Raw genomic sequence first — 15,246 nt, 5'->3', positions numbered from 1 at the left:
CAATCGAGGATTAACTGGGCTATTATGCCATGTGGGGGGGAGGGAAGGTCTGCCTGATCCAATGACCATTGTGACTGGCAGTCACACAGGTCCCATGATCGTGAGCCGGTCCCAATCATTGCTACAAACTGGGAGTTGTCTCTGACAGCTCAGTCACTGTGCTAGGAGCACGCTCTCAGCACAGGAACTGCTGCAGCCCAAGCATGTATATGTGCAGTGTGTGGGCATCACAGCCCATCCTATTTACCATTGCACTTATGATTACATGGGCAGAAATAGGTTAAAGAAAAGCCCTAACTGGCAGGACAAAGTAAGTTTTCTGCAATGCGCCCCCCCCCCCCCCCCATATACTCACCTTACCTGCACTCCCTCACCCTCCTCCCTTTGTTATAGCAGTCACAGAAAAAAAAAAAAACGTGGAGAGGTCAGGACCTCGGGTCATGTGACAGTGCTGGCATCTAGTGATTGGCGACTAGGCTGCTGAGAGATGTCCCAGCGCCCTCACACCCAGAATCCCTAGGAACGGATACCAGGCTGCGTCACAGAAAGAAGAAAAGAGAGCGCTAGCAAGTACAAGGAGCCAAGGAGGGGCTTTTACAGAGGGACTGTCACTTTTCCTGCAAGGACAAGGTCACAGTGTCTTTTTTAAAGGCAAGCCATTAATATCATCTGCTATGTATCGGCTCTCATTGGTTCATTTTAAAGTGGTTATAAAGGTTCTGCTTTTTTTAAAATACCTACCTGCTCTGTGCAATGGTTTTGCATCCCCGATCCTCCTCTTCTTGGTTCCCCCCGCCAGTGCTTCTGGCCTCTACCAGCTGCTGAATGCCCCCAGAGAAAACTGCTTGCTCTGGGGGCATTCGTGCATCCTCGATGTGTGTCTATGGAACACAGAGCGTGGCTGAGCCCCACCCCCATTCCCTCGTCACTGGCTGTGATTGACAGCAGCAGGAGCCAATGGTTCCCGCAGCCCTGTCTCAGCCAATGAGGAGAGAGAGAATCCAAGGACAGCCGAGGTTCTCGAGCACATCGCTAGACCAGGATCTGGCTCAGGAAAGTATTCGGGGGGAAGCTGCATACAGAACGTTTTTTTACCTGCAAACATAGAATACATGAAGATGAAAAGCCCTGAGCCTTTACAACCACTTTAACTTTTTAAATACTATCAGGTTCATAGGGATGAAATTCTCTTCTAGTCTGTGTGTATCAATGCCATCACAGAATAATACATTTTTACTGAGCTACAAATATAAACACAATGCCAGGATGAACATATATATATATATACACACACACAAATACTAATTGTCCCCAAAAACTTTAGTAGTCCAAATATTGATAAATAAGTGCCAGTGCTCAAACGTGCTTCAATTGTGTTTTCTCTTCCTTATGATAATAAAGTGCCACTCTCCACCGCAAACACCACTGTGCAAAAATGTGCCATTACCCTTGTGGCACCTCCTGATGATGTCCTGGAAGTGACGAAACACGTACGTGTAGGGGGTGGAACGCAGTTAGTCTGTAGGCCACTTCCATGAACTGGAATGCACACCAGACATTACACGGGCTGGAGTGGCCACGGGATATTCATTAATCGGCAGATTCCAGGGTGCCAGGGGGGCATCGGAGATTGTGAGTGTTTTTAACCTCCCTGGCAGTCTGATTATGTCAGTATTTCTGTGCTCAAAGCGGTACATTGTTTTCAATAGAAATATGTTGTTTTTTTATTGTAGGCCTGTAATTCTTAGGAATAACTCACTGAAATCTGTCCGAACAAGAGTCTAGTAAACATCCCGGGGATGTTAAAATTTGAAACACGAAATCATAAATTATAATATAATAATCATAAAAAATATTATAATAATAAATTTAATTCAATAATATAATCAAACCAAAAACACTGAAATGTGAAATATAGCGCCAAGTTCGCACATCACTGAGCTCAGTCGCAGAATCGTTTTCAGTGTTTGATGAGGAATTTCCCCCACGAATCATTATCACTCAATTCTGCAAGTGGTTCTGATTTACTATCGCTGTTCTCTAGCCGGTCTAAAACCGATTTTGACATAAAGGGACGCTTTTTGAACGCCATGGACGTTTCTCAGTTTGCAGGCAGAAAGAATAGTAAAAATGCAGGTAGGGCGCCGGACAAAGCACTCGGGACAAAATGTATGTGAAACGGGGAAGCACAGTGGCTAAATGGTTAGCACTTCCGCCTGGCAGTACTAGGGTCATTGGTTCAAATCCCAACCTGCCTGGAGTTTGCATGTTCTCCCTGTGCCTGCGTGGGTTTCCTCCAGGTACTCCGGTTTCCTCCCACACTCCAAAGACATGCTGGTAGGTGAATTGGATCCTGTCTAAATTGGCCCTAGTATGTGTATGTATGAATGTGAGTTAGGAACCTTAGATTGTACGCCCCTTGAGGGTTAGGAACTGATGTGAATGTACAATATATATGTAAAGTGCTGCATAAAAGTACTTGCAATAAATAAATAATGTAATACTATCAGATTTTAGTGTATTGAGTGAATGTCAAATTTTTTCATTTTTGAAATTCCTGCCGATCCTGTCCCCCGTACGTCCGGACGCTCGCAGGGAACGGAACCCAGAAGACAGATGCCAACATCGGCCGGAGACGCTGCAGGGGGGACATCGCGGGAGCGCAGGACAAGATAAGTGCTTGAGTGATTCCGAAGCAACGCTGCAGTGTAATCCCGAGTGTAGTTCGGGGTTACCGCTTTTGGAACTGAAAGTCAACCCCGAGCTACACTTGGGAATACCGCCAGGAGGGTTAAACCCTTTTAATTTGCTGGTTTTATAATAAATGGTATGAACTATGAGATCCTTCTCTGCTTAAATCCTTCTTTGCATGTGAGCTGTTTTATGGACCTGAGCCATAGAGGCTGAGACTAGGGGAGAACTGCCATGCACAAGCATTTTAGACCTACCTTGGTATAAGCTAGAGTAGTCACCTCTGTTTGGTGAGTGTGGACTGGCAAGGGCACATTTTTGCATAGAGTGTTGGAGGTGGAGAGTGGCACTTTATTTCTACATAGAAGAGAGAGCACAATCCAAGCACTGTTGAGCACTGGCACTTTACAAAAGGAGAGGTTGACACTATTTGGACTATTTAAGCTTTCATGGACAATTAGTATTTATACAGTCAGGTCCATAAAAATGCCCCAAGAACAAGCAGGAACTGAAGACAGTTGCAGTAGAGGCCTGGCAGAGCATCACCAGGGATGAAACCCAGCGTCTGGGGATGTCTATGCGTTCCAGACTTCAGGCTGTAATTGACTGCAAAGGATTTGCAACCAAGTATTAAAAAGTGAAAGCTTGATTTATGATTATTATTCTGTCCCATTACTTTTGGTCCCTTAACAAGTGGGAGGCACATATGCAAACTGTTGTAATTCCTACACTGTTCACTTGATTTGGATGTAAATACCCTCAAATTAAAGCTGACAGTCTGCAGTTAAAGCACATCTTGTTCGTTTCATTTCAAATCCATTGTGGTGGTGTATAGAGCCAAAAATTTTAGAATTGTGTCAATGTCCCAATATTTATGGACCTGACTGTATATATGTTCATTTATTAATATTTGTAGTATTGGGTAAGTGTGGTTTTTATATCATTTCCATATCTGGTTAATGTGCACACACTGAAAAAACTGCAGCTACCCACACGAGTGGTTAGGATTACTGTTGTGCGGGTATTTTCATTATTACCATAATGCCAGAATAACACAGGGGACTCTTTACCTGTTCATAGATTTCTATTGCCTTTTGGTACTGTTCCAGTTGTGCGGTATATGCAGCCACCTTTAGCAGACACTTATTGGCAGAGCTGAAATGACAAATCAAAGCCAAAAATCACTTCTCATCCCATCGTACCTCAAAGCTTTGAGTACAGATTTATCACCCTACCTGTTAGATTCTTCCCCCTTATAGTAATCTGCTGACTGCTCATAGTGTGCAATGGCCTGAAAAAGGAAAGTCAAAATTACAGTAGTCAGTCAAAATACAAAACAGCAAAGAAACGAATAAGATGTTTGCCAGTTTATGTTTACTTCAAAAACAAAACTATAATTATATGCTACTTAAAACATAGCCAATGCAATCTATGGGTTAAATTTACTTTTCTTTTTTTTTAACGAACCGATGAAACCTGTATAATTGCTACACAAACTATTTTGTAACTGTTTGGTATTACAAGATCTCTTTCAATTTAAATCTGCAGCCAGCCAAGTTTAATTAAACTAAACAAAACTATTAAGGACAATGTGCTTCCTTAACCATTTGCCACTCGCCCTATGGCTGAATGGTGGGCAGCAAATGTCATCAGCGTTCCGGGTGGACGCCATATGGCGTCCTCCCGCACATGCGCAGATTGCGCTCCTGCAGAGCGGCGCAGCGGCGCGATCTGTCACCGGCCGTGTACCTCAGACACGGCCGATGACAGATCTGAGTATTGGCCCCGTTGCCGGTACCATGTGACCTGCTGTGACCAATCACAGCAAGTCACATGACAGTTGTATACAACGCATGGCTTCATTCATGCCATCCATTGTATACTACTGCCTAGCTGTGAATGGTCACAGCGATCACATGCACATGTCATGTGCTTAGCTGTGGCCAAATCACAGCTAAGCACAAAAAAAAAAAACAAACAAAAAAAAAAACCCTGAATGAATCGATGTCATTCAGGTAAATGCTTGCCTATAGCAAAGTAATTCTTTGCTATAAGCAAATTGTGTAAAAAAAAAAAATACTGATCACTTCCCCAAATTAGTACAATGTACTATGGTAACATTGTACTACTTTCCTCATAGTGAAATATGAAAAAAAAATCTTAAAAAAAGAAAACAAAATTTAATAAAAAATAAAAAAATAAAAAAAAATATATAATTTTTTTTTTCCATACTGTCACCAGTCAGTGTCCCTGATCACTGCCATGCCAGTTATATGATGACGCTGTACTGCACTGGTAACAATATGTAAAAAAAAAATAGCGAAACAAATTTTTTTCATTTTTTAATTTTCCGAAAAATTATGACAAAAAAAAACACAACTTCAAAAAACTCGCCATGCCTCTTATGAAGTACGTCGGACTGTCTACTCTGCAAAAAGGGGTCATTTGGGGGATATCTGTACTATTCTGACATTCTTGGACCTCAAGAAATTAGATTGGCTGTCAGTACTTCAGGATTGATCAATATTCAGATCTATACCATACTTTGTGAACTCTATAACTTTCCTACAAACTAAATAATACATCCTAATTTGGGTTATATTCACCAAAGACATGTAGCAGAATACATCTCGGCCTAAATTTATGAAGAACAATTATTTATTTGCAAACTTTTATAACAGAAACAAAGAAAAACTTTTTTTTTTCAAAATTTTTGGTCTTTTTTTGTTAATTTAGCAAAAAATAAAAACCCCAGCGGTGATTAAATACCACCAAAAGAAAGCTCTAGTTGTGTGAAGAAAATGATAACATTTTAGCATTAAATTGTTTACGTTGGTGATTGCCCGGTATTGAATTAGTTAACCACATATATACCTCTGTATGTTTTATGTCATGAAGTGGAAGACACTTATTTCTGCAGTGCCATACAAAAACGCCATTGCACCAATCACCAGCAGACAGACAATGTGCCATTAGTAGCCGTCAACTAAACTGTCATTGGATGACTCAGGTCACAGACACAATGTACAGAACACATTTGAACAGCTCTGTTCCATGTGATCTCTGTGACGACCAATCACAGCAATCACCAACGTAAACAATTTAATGCTTACGTTGGAGAGCAAGCACCTTCCTCTCACAAAGGAGAAAATAATGAATAAATAAATCAATCTTAGGCCTTACACATGAACTCTCCTAGTCAAACTCTCCTGGCAGCAGAAAAATGCTAAACACGGCAAAAACGTTTGTAAACGCGGTGCCGCGTTTAGCGCTTGGACGTTTATTTGATTGGCCAGAGTATTTTCCATTGACATTGATAAATGGCCAAGCACTACATGCAGCTAGCGTTTAGCCGCGTTTTTGTTCCTTTCCTTGTGACGATTGAGGCGTCAGACCCCAGCCCTTCTCACCACATGCGTAACAATGCCACGCCCAGCTGTACTCTGCACAAAGATTTTCCAACTAATGGACCACAATCTGTGTATCTGCATCCTGGCAGCGATTGTTACTGGGTCAGGTTAATTACGCAATTAACCCTTCACACTGCCACCACCTCCTTTTTGTACAGAGAAAGAGGAAACTCGGCAATATCAGCAATAACACTATGATGTGTGAATAATCGTCGGTATACCACTATCACCGCAGGCAGAGATATACCAAAGTTTAAAACACATACACAGTAGCGCTCTTCAGAGGCAGGAATTCATAGTTTGCATTAAAGAGCGTTAGAAACAGTTCAACACTTTTAGAAAGTAAGATTTATTACTAAAAGGTCAAAAGGGTGCAATAAAAATATTTACAGAAAAATATGTAGCCAATATATATATATATAAATATACAGAAAGCAATAGCACAGCAAAGAGATAACAGAGAGGAGTTTAGAGGGTTAAAGTACTTGCCAAATGTCCTGGTTTAAGCAGATCAGGTTTCATGAGCCAAAAGGATGCCTTATCTCCCAACCTTAGTTCCAATGTTAAAAAAGGAGAATTATTCAACTTCACAACTCAGCCCAGCTTAGCTTTTTCTAGCAACTCCACAGGGTGTCTCCCTGGAGCAGTAAACCAAGTGCCTCATTTGGGGAGGGAGTTGTAGGTGGAGACCTCAGGCTATGACCAAAGCCTGCCCAAAATATATTATGGTTCATAACTTATTTTTGGTGCATTTAGCAGCCTGGCCACTAGAAGATTAATATGCAGACACATCTGCGGAACGGTTAGATATGAAATATGACATATCTGCTTGAATGGTTCAGGAGATATTATTTTCTGCTCTCCTGTACATGCCAGCTAGGTGGTGTAATATACCAGGTGATTTGTATCAAAGTTAGCCATCCGAATCTGTGCTCCATGTTTGTGTAAGTCTTTCATAATCCAAGACATGTAATCATAGGGGAAAATGGATATTGCATGTGGTGTCTGGTTTATGACTTATCTGGAATGTCTTTGAACTCAGTGAAGGACTTGGTTTATGGTTTTACGATATCCTAGATTGCACAGCTAACAGACAGCTAGGCCCCAGCTCGGTTGTGGGATTTATAGCCATGACACCCTCCCATGGAGTTTACTGCCTGTGATCTGCATCAAACAGACCATATGTCACTCAACAGAGAGGGAGGGGGGATGAGGACAGCTGATTTGGGAGTAGAGCATGATAGAAGATGGAAGACCCTTAACAAGATGGAGGACCGCGTCCATCTCTGTATGCATGATTGCTACAATCCTAAACACAATTATACTGCGTTCAGAAGAAGAACGTTTAACTGCCCCTAAACTCTGGTAAAAGCCTATGTGTACATGGACACAGGCTTTTATTGAGTTGAATTCAGGGGCTTCGCAAAAAAAAGCCAAAAGCTCCTAAACTCACAATTAGGACCAGCAGTGTACATGAGGCCTTCGTTGCAGATCAGCAGATGCCAACGTTATGGATTTTTTAACCCTTTCAACCTCCCACCTCGTTTAACTCAGCTCAATCATGTCTCTGCAGTGTCTTGTATATAAATCCCTTCACTTCCCTTATCCTGCCTATATCTAAATTAACCCCTTCACCTCTTCTTCCCTTTCCATATGACCTGCACATATATTGTATTCATTGCACCATTACCAAGCACCACCAACCCTCTAAACTCCAGCATGCTTGTTCATTCCCAAAACTTGTGAAAAAAAAAATGGTGACAGATTTCTGCAAATGCGCACAAATGCTGCCAGCTTCTGGTAGAAAAGAAATATAGCGCCTGGCAACATTTGTGTGTATGCACATAAACCTGCCGTACATGCACACGTGGGCCGCAAAAAGTTGCAGCTTGGTTACTCACTGCCTTCTGGGATACCTGTGACATAGCTATTCCAGGAGGCAGCCGGGCCCTGCCTAGGCAGGAAACCAGGAAAAGCTACCCTGCAGCACAAAAAGAACACTAAGTTATGAAAATTAGAATACGTCTTCTTAGCATTTGGGAGAGGGAGGGACAAAATAAGAAACAGTTGATTGAGTGACTTTAGTAGCAATTTAACTGGAGGTTCCTGCACACACAGTATGAAAATCAAAATACCTTCCATCCCATGGCTGAGATGGAAAACCTCTTTTAAAGTATATTAGTTTTGAATTATTTTTATTTTGTATATATATATATATATATATATATATATATATATATATATATATATATATATATACACACACACACACATTTTCATTTTTTTTTGTCTATAATGTATACATTAAAGAGGTATTAACGTCTCCTTGAGAAAGTAAAAAAAAGCCCCTCCTGCAGGTTTAAGTCATAATGTACTAGTATGTACCTCAAGCTTGCCAACAAATGGAGCCCTCCAGCGCTGGGCTGTGACAGCTTCCCTCCCCGGCTGCTTACATGTTGACCTGGTATACTTTTCGGGTTGCAAATTTTTGCCCGCTTAAATGGCCGGGTTAAAGTGAAATAACTTCCGTGCAAACGCACGGGAGTCTCTTCGCTGCAGCACACAGAGTGTGCCGTAAATGCATGCGCATGCATGGCTCAGATCGCATTACCACTGACAGGTGGGGGGGCATTTACGACATAAGAGACCTCTAGGGTCGCCTCTGTTATAAAAACCGTGCATGTCGGCAGATTTTGTCATGCTGGAGCTTACTACCACTTTATTAGACAGATGCTTATATTTGTTTATTATTTATATACAAATTTTATTTTACAAATTTAACACAGGGTGCAAAATATTCATATGTAACATTTCTGATTTATCCAACTAAAAAACTAAACTTAGAAGTGCTATTTTTTTGTCTTGAATAAAATACATATGAATATGTAAAATACATTTTGAGACACGATACATCCCCTTTAAAAAGGTTAACTAGATGAAACAGAAAATGTATTTTTACCTTTTCAATATCAACAAGTTCGGTCTCATAAATTTCCGCAATTGTGATGTGATGCTTAGCAGCAATTGTAAACCTTCCCTGTAAAAGATAAAACCTGTTCATGTCACCAACCTAAAAGAATGCACACAGCTACAGTAAAACAAAAGATGTTACATGTAGGCAGTAACTTTTTGACCAAAGTTTCTGTAAAAAAAAAATGGTAGAAGGATATTTAAAAATTTAATTTTACATGCTAAAGTGTATATCTGGGCAAAATAAAAAAAAGGCATGCAGTACATTCTCTGCAGCGGTGTACATTTCCCATTTTTTGTTCCTTTAAAAATGCTGTAAGTACACAAGACACCTGCAAGAAATCCCGGGTATTATTATTATTATTATTATTATACAGTATTTATAAAGTGCCGATAGTTCGCTCAGCGCTGTACATTACAAAGGGGGACAGAACATGTGACAGAACAATAACAATACAATGCAAAACATGAGGGGATTGAGGGCCCTGCTCTTTCGAGCTTACAATCTAGGGTACCCCTAACTTTCTTTTTTAGCTGATAACACGGTGCCATTGAAATTTCCCTGTTGCCCAGTTATTTTCTGCTGCAATATACAACATTTCCTCCTTATTCTATGGGGATGAGGGGGGTCCTGTAGTCCACCAGAGGAGAACTGAACAGCCTAACATTTTTGCTTGTGCAGCAGAGACAGTGTGTTGTCAGCTGAAACAGGAAGTTAGGAGCGCACTGGATTGTTGGCAGGTCAACAGGTATTTTTCTGTACTTACATCATTTTTAACTACTTGCCCTCCGAAAAGGCTTTATCCTCTCCATGACCAGGGCATTTTTTTTTGCTATTCAGCACTGCGCTAATTAAACTGGCAATTGCTCGGTCATGCAACACTGTACCCAAAAAAAAAAATATATATATATATATATATATATATATAATTTATTTTTACACAAGTAGAGCTTTCTTTTGGTGGTATTTGATCACCACTGGGTTTTTTTTTTTATTAAACATAAAGAGACCAAAAAAAAACCACAATATCGTCTACTTTCTGTTATAAAACATATCCAATAAAATCAAATTTCTTCATAAACTCAAGCCAAAATGTATTCTGCTACATGTCTTTGGTAAAAAGAAATCCCAATAAGTGTATATTAATTGGTTTGTGTGAAAGCATCTACAAACTATGGTATATATACTGGAATTTACGCAGATATAGATGCTATATTGGTATTGGCCGTCATCATTGACTTATGGTGGGACTATGATAGTGTGGAGAGCAATTTGGCACTAACAGACACTGGCTGGGAGGGCACTGATACTGACATCGCTAGTGACACTAATGCAGAATATTAATACTGTACTAATGACACTGGCTAGAAAGGGGTTAACAAGAAGGGGTAATCAAGGGGTTAACTGTGTGCCTAACAAGTGTAATGTGTGCTGCTTTTACTTACAGATCTGGATTCTTTGTTTTCCCTAAACTCAGAGTTGATTTCAAGGTGAAGAAACAGCCAGATCGCTGTCTGTGTACAGAGTTGTGTGTGTGTTTGTAAACACAGAACTCTGTGCTGTGATTGGCCATAGCCAATCAGCAGTTATAGAGCCAAGATCAGTGGCTGAAACCTGTTGACAAGCACATGGTGTGTCCAATCACAGCAAAGGTCAGCAGGGGGGTGCGTGCATGCATGTCTGGAAGCAGGCGGTGACGTACGAGTGCATTGCCTAGCCTGTAGCTGCTGCCCACCCGTAGTAAATGTACTATGGGTGGGTGGCAAGTGATTCCACACTTCCGTGTAGGGAGCGTGCACATGCGCCGTCGGCGGCTTGCTTCTGCTGTGAATACTCACAGCAGAAACTGATCAGTTGGTGCTGGCCAACATGTGTCCGCCAGCCCCTTGTCGATTGTCGGGCAGAGACACAGAACAGAGCTCTGCCTATGTAAACAAGGCAGGGCTCTGTTCTGACGGGGGGGGAGTAATGGAACTTGTGTCCCTGTAAAGCAGGGAATAAGATCCATCACTTCCCTTAGTAAAAGCACCCAACACAGTACACTGGCTAGGTACGCAGTTAGCCATTTGATCGCCCTAGATGTTTAACCCCTTCCCATTAGTACAGTGTCAGTGCATATTTTTAGCACTGATCACTGTATTAGTGTCACTGGTTCCCACAAATTGTCAATTAGTTTAAAAATGTCCACTGCAATATCGCAGTCCCGCTATAAGTTGCTGATCGCCGCCATTGCTAGTATATTAAAAAAAAAATCCAGTATATACCCCATAGTTTGTAGATGCGCAAACCAATCAATTTACGCTTATTGGGATTTTTTTTTTACCAAAAATATGTAGCAGAATACATATTGGCCTAAATTTCTGAAGAAATGTGATCTTTTAAATTTTTATTGGATATGTTTTATAGCAGAAAACGAAAATATTGTTTTTTTTTTCCAAAATTGTCGCTTTTTTATTTTTTTTTTATAGCGCAAAAAAAACCCCCAAATGCAGTGGTGATCAAATAACACCAAAAGAAAGCTTTATTTGTGGGGGGGGGGGAATTACATAAATCTTTATTTATGTACAGTGCTGCATAACCGCGCAATTGTCAACTGAAGTAACGCAGTTCCATATCGCAAAAAAAAAATGGCCTGGTCAGGAAGGGAGATAACTCTTCCGGAGGTCAAGTGGTTAAAGAGAAAACATGGAGAAACTCCTCATGTATTACAGAGATTTACTGCATATATTTTTTTTTCCTCTCTCAGACACTTTAAAGCTAAATCTGTGAGCTCTACTGCTGCTGTCCCCAAAACATATACACGTTCCTAAATGGAAACCTATGAAGAGAAAAAGGTTCCCATCGCTGACCTCTTCATCTGAATAACGCTAGCTGCTTGGTTCTAACGCTGACTCTTTGGATTTGATACTAAGCCCATGACCCTGAACAAATAAAAGTAGAAAAAGACACCTGACTCTTCTCTGACTTTCCAGATCCGTAGACTAGTACTGAAGCCAGAGGATCGGCACAACAGCCAGTAGCATTTTTAGGAGGATCAGCAATGTAAGCCCCTATATTTCTCTTATGGCAGAAGTACTAATCAAGCCACAGGTATATCCCACTGTTTTATAGGAATAATCAGCATTCTAGTGAGTAATCACTTCTTACCATATCAGTGTAAATATCGATGGCTGCATTTAAGCAGTTGATGGCCTCTAGGGTTAGCAAATTGGGAAAGACAATGAAAAGCATCTTAACCATACAGAATGTAAAAATAAGAGTTCAATATATGACATGCTGATTATGATGCAGTAGAGAATGCGATACAAGGGAGGAAATAAAGGCACAAAGAGGTGGGCTACACATGCTGTGATACATGCAAGTCAGTTTAAGGTAACCGGCCCAATGAATGAGGGTGGCTCCAAAAGCGGTCCAGCGTTAAGGCAACAGGGCGCTTCATGTGTACCAGTGAAAGTGTGGCAGAGATGGCAGACAGACAGACGTGGCTCAAACACCACATACAGCAAAATACATACCTTGTGGATCAGCCTTCTTGTAGGCATTCCCGGCATCTACAAAACTTGTAGCTGCATCGTGTTTGCTCTGCAGTTGCATGTGTAGCTTGGCTGCCTGACAAAACGCATTTCCTGCAGCTGCAAAACAGATCACAAAAGACGTATTAGGATACTGAGATAAAAGGTATTACAAATGATAGCAATCAACTAGTTTACATCACAGCTATGGGTCGAGCACTGAAACAATAACATGTCATGCTGCTACTTAATAGAGTTACTAGACCAGTGTTTCTCAAGCTTTTTTCAGTCAAGGCACCCTTTAAAATGATGGACAGCCCCGAGGCACCCTTTAAAATTATGGACAGCCCCGAGGCACCCTTTAAAATTATGGACAGTCCCGAGGCACCCTTTAAAATGATGGACAGTCCCGAGGCACCCTTTAAAATGATGGACAGCCCCGAGGCACCCTTTGAAATTATGGACAGCCCCGAGGCACCCTTTAAAATTATGGACAGCCCCGAGGCACCCTTTAAAATTATGGACAGCTCCGAGGCACCCTTTAAAATTATGGACAGTCCCGAGGCACCCTTTAAAATGATGGACAGCCCCGAGGCACCCTTTAAAATGATGGACAGTCCCGAGGCACCCTTTAAAATGATGGACAGTCCCGAGGCACCCTTTAAAATGATGGACAGTCCCGAGGCACAATTTAAAATTACGGATAGCCCCGAGGCACCCTTTAAAATTATGGACAGCCCCGAGGCACCCTTTAAAATTATGGACAGCCCTGAGGCACCCTTTAAAATTATGGACAGCCCCGAGGCACCCTTTAAAATTATGGACAGCCCCGAGGCACCCTTTAAAATGATGGACAGTCCCGAGACACCCTTTAAAATGATGGACAGTCCCGAGGCACCCTTTAAAATTATGGACAGCCATGAGGCACCCTTTAAAATGATGGACAGTCCCGAGGCACCCTTTAAAATTATGGACAGTCTCGAGGCACCCTTTAAAATTATAGACAGCCCCGAGGCACCCTTTAAAATTATGGACAGTCTCGAGGCACCCTTTAAAATTATAGACAGTCCCGAGGAACCCTTTAAAATTATGGACAGTCTCGAGGCACCCTTTAAAATTATGGACAGTCTCGAGGCACCCTTTAAAATTATGGACAGTCCCGAGGCACCCTTTATAATTTTAAAGGGTGCCTCGAGACTGTCCATAATTTTAAAGGGTGCCTCGGGACTGTCCATAATTTTAAAGGGTGCCTCGAGACTGTCCATAATTTTAAAGGGTTCCTCGGGACTGTCCATAATTTTAAAGGGTTCCTCGGGACTGTCTATAATTTTAAAGGGTGCCTCGAGACTGTCCATAATTTTAGACAGTCCCGAGGAACCCTTTAAAATTATGGACAGTCCCGAGGCACCCTTTAAAATTATGGACAGCCCCGAGGAACCCTTTAAAATTATGGACAGCCCCGAGGCACCCTTTAAAATTATAGACAGCCCTTGGCCTCTGTTTTACATAGAGTAGATGCTGTGATGCTCATGGAACGAATTCATTACACCTTACTGGATAAAATGCACTTATTTGATAGAAAATGGAAATCTTGGAAGGTTCATAGACATTTACTGCATACTTAGGGCCATTCCATTTGATGATTGCCTGACTTGTACTGTTGGCAGATATATAATTCTACCTATCTCTTTATTTATATTTCTCATGTACTTAGACTCTATTCTTTCTTCTTCTTTTCTTTTTTACTTTTTCGATATGATTGTGCCTTTTTGAAATGTACAATTCAACTGTGCTTTGTTACTACTGTACACATTGTTTGAAGCTGTACTGTTATTTTACAGACTATTTCTTGAAAAAATAAAAATTGTTTGTAAACAAAAAAAAATTATAGACAGCCCCGGGGCACCCTTTAAAATTATGGACAGTCCCGAGGCACCCTTTAAAATTATGGACAGTCCCAAGGCACCCTTTAACATTATAGACAGCCCCGAGGCACCCTTTAAAATTATGGACAGTCCCGAGGCACCCTTTAAAATTATAGACAGTCCCGAGGCACCCTTTAAAGTTATGGAGAGTCCTGAAGAACCCTTTAAAATTATGGACAGTCCCGAGGCACCCTTTAAAATTATGGACAGTCCCGAGGCACCCTTTAAAAATATGGACAGTCCTGAGACACCCATTAAAATTATAGACAGTCCCGAGGCACCCTTTAAAATTATGGACAGTCCCGAGGCACCCTTTAAAATTATGGACAGTCCCGGGGTACCCTTTAAAATTATGGACAGCCCTGAGGCACCCTTTAAAATTATGGACAGTCCCGAGGCACCCTTTAAAAATATGGACAGTCCCGAGACACCCATTAAAATTATAGACAGTCCCGAGGCACCCTTTAAAATTATAGACAGTCCCGAGGCACCCTTTAAAATTATGGACAGTCTTGAGGCACCCTTTAAAATTATGGACAGCCCCCAGTCACCCTTTAAAATTATGGACAGCCCCGAGGAACCCTTTAAAATGATGGACAGTCTTGAGGCACCCTTTAAAATGATGGACAGCCCCGAGGAACCCTTTAAAATGATGGACAGTCTTGAGGCACCCTTTAAAATTATGGACAGCCCCGAGGAACCCTTTAAAATGATGGACAGTCTTGAGGCACTCCATT

At 41.3% G+C, this 15,246-nt stretch overlaps 1 protein-coding gene across 1 annotated transcript in view; it reads right to left on the bottom strand.

Moving 5' to 3' along the window:
- LOC149431533 (beta-soluble NSF attachment protein) overlaps positions 1-15,246 on the bottom strand; it is a 90,613-nt gene that overhangs the window by 37,932 nt on the left and 37,435 nt on the right. The window contains exons 3-7 of the mRNA XM_089665504.1: positions 12,588-12,704; positions 12,220-12,266; positions 9,061-9,138; positions 3,927-3,982; positions 3,762-3,846 (exon numbers count right to left, since the gene is read on the bottom strand). Of these exons, the coding sequence (XP_089521630.1) occupies positions 3,762-3,846; positions 3,927-3,982; positions 9,061-9,138; positions 12,220-12,266; positions 12,588-12,704 (383 nt within the window). The remainder of the gene's footprint in view (positions 1-3,761; positions 3,847-3,926; positions 3,983-9,060; positions 9,139-12,219; positions 12,267-12,587; positions 12,705-15,246) is intronic.

The sequence above is a fragment of the Staurois parvus genome, unplaced genomic scaffold (assembly GCF_062004578.1).
Source record: "Staurois parvus isolate SC_StPar_1 unplaced genomic scaffold, SC_StPar_1.0 ptg002222l, whole genome shotgun sequence".
NCBI lineage: Eukaryota > Metazoa > Chordata > Amphibia > Anura > Ranidae > Staurois > Staurois parvus.
This window is presented reverse-complemented; position numbering and strand designations above follow the sequence as displayed.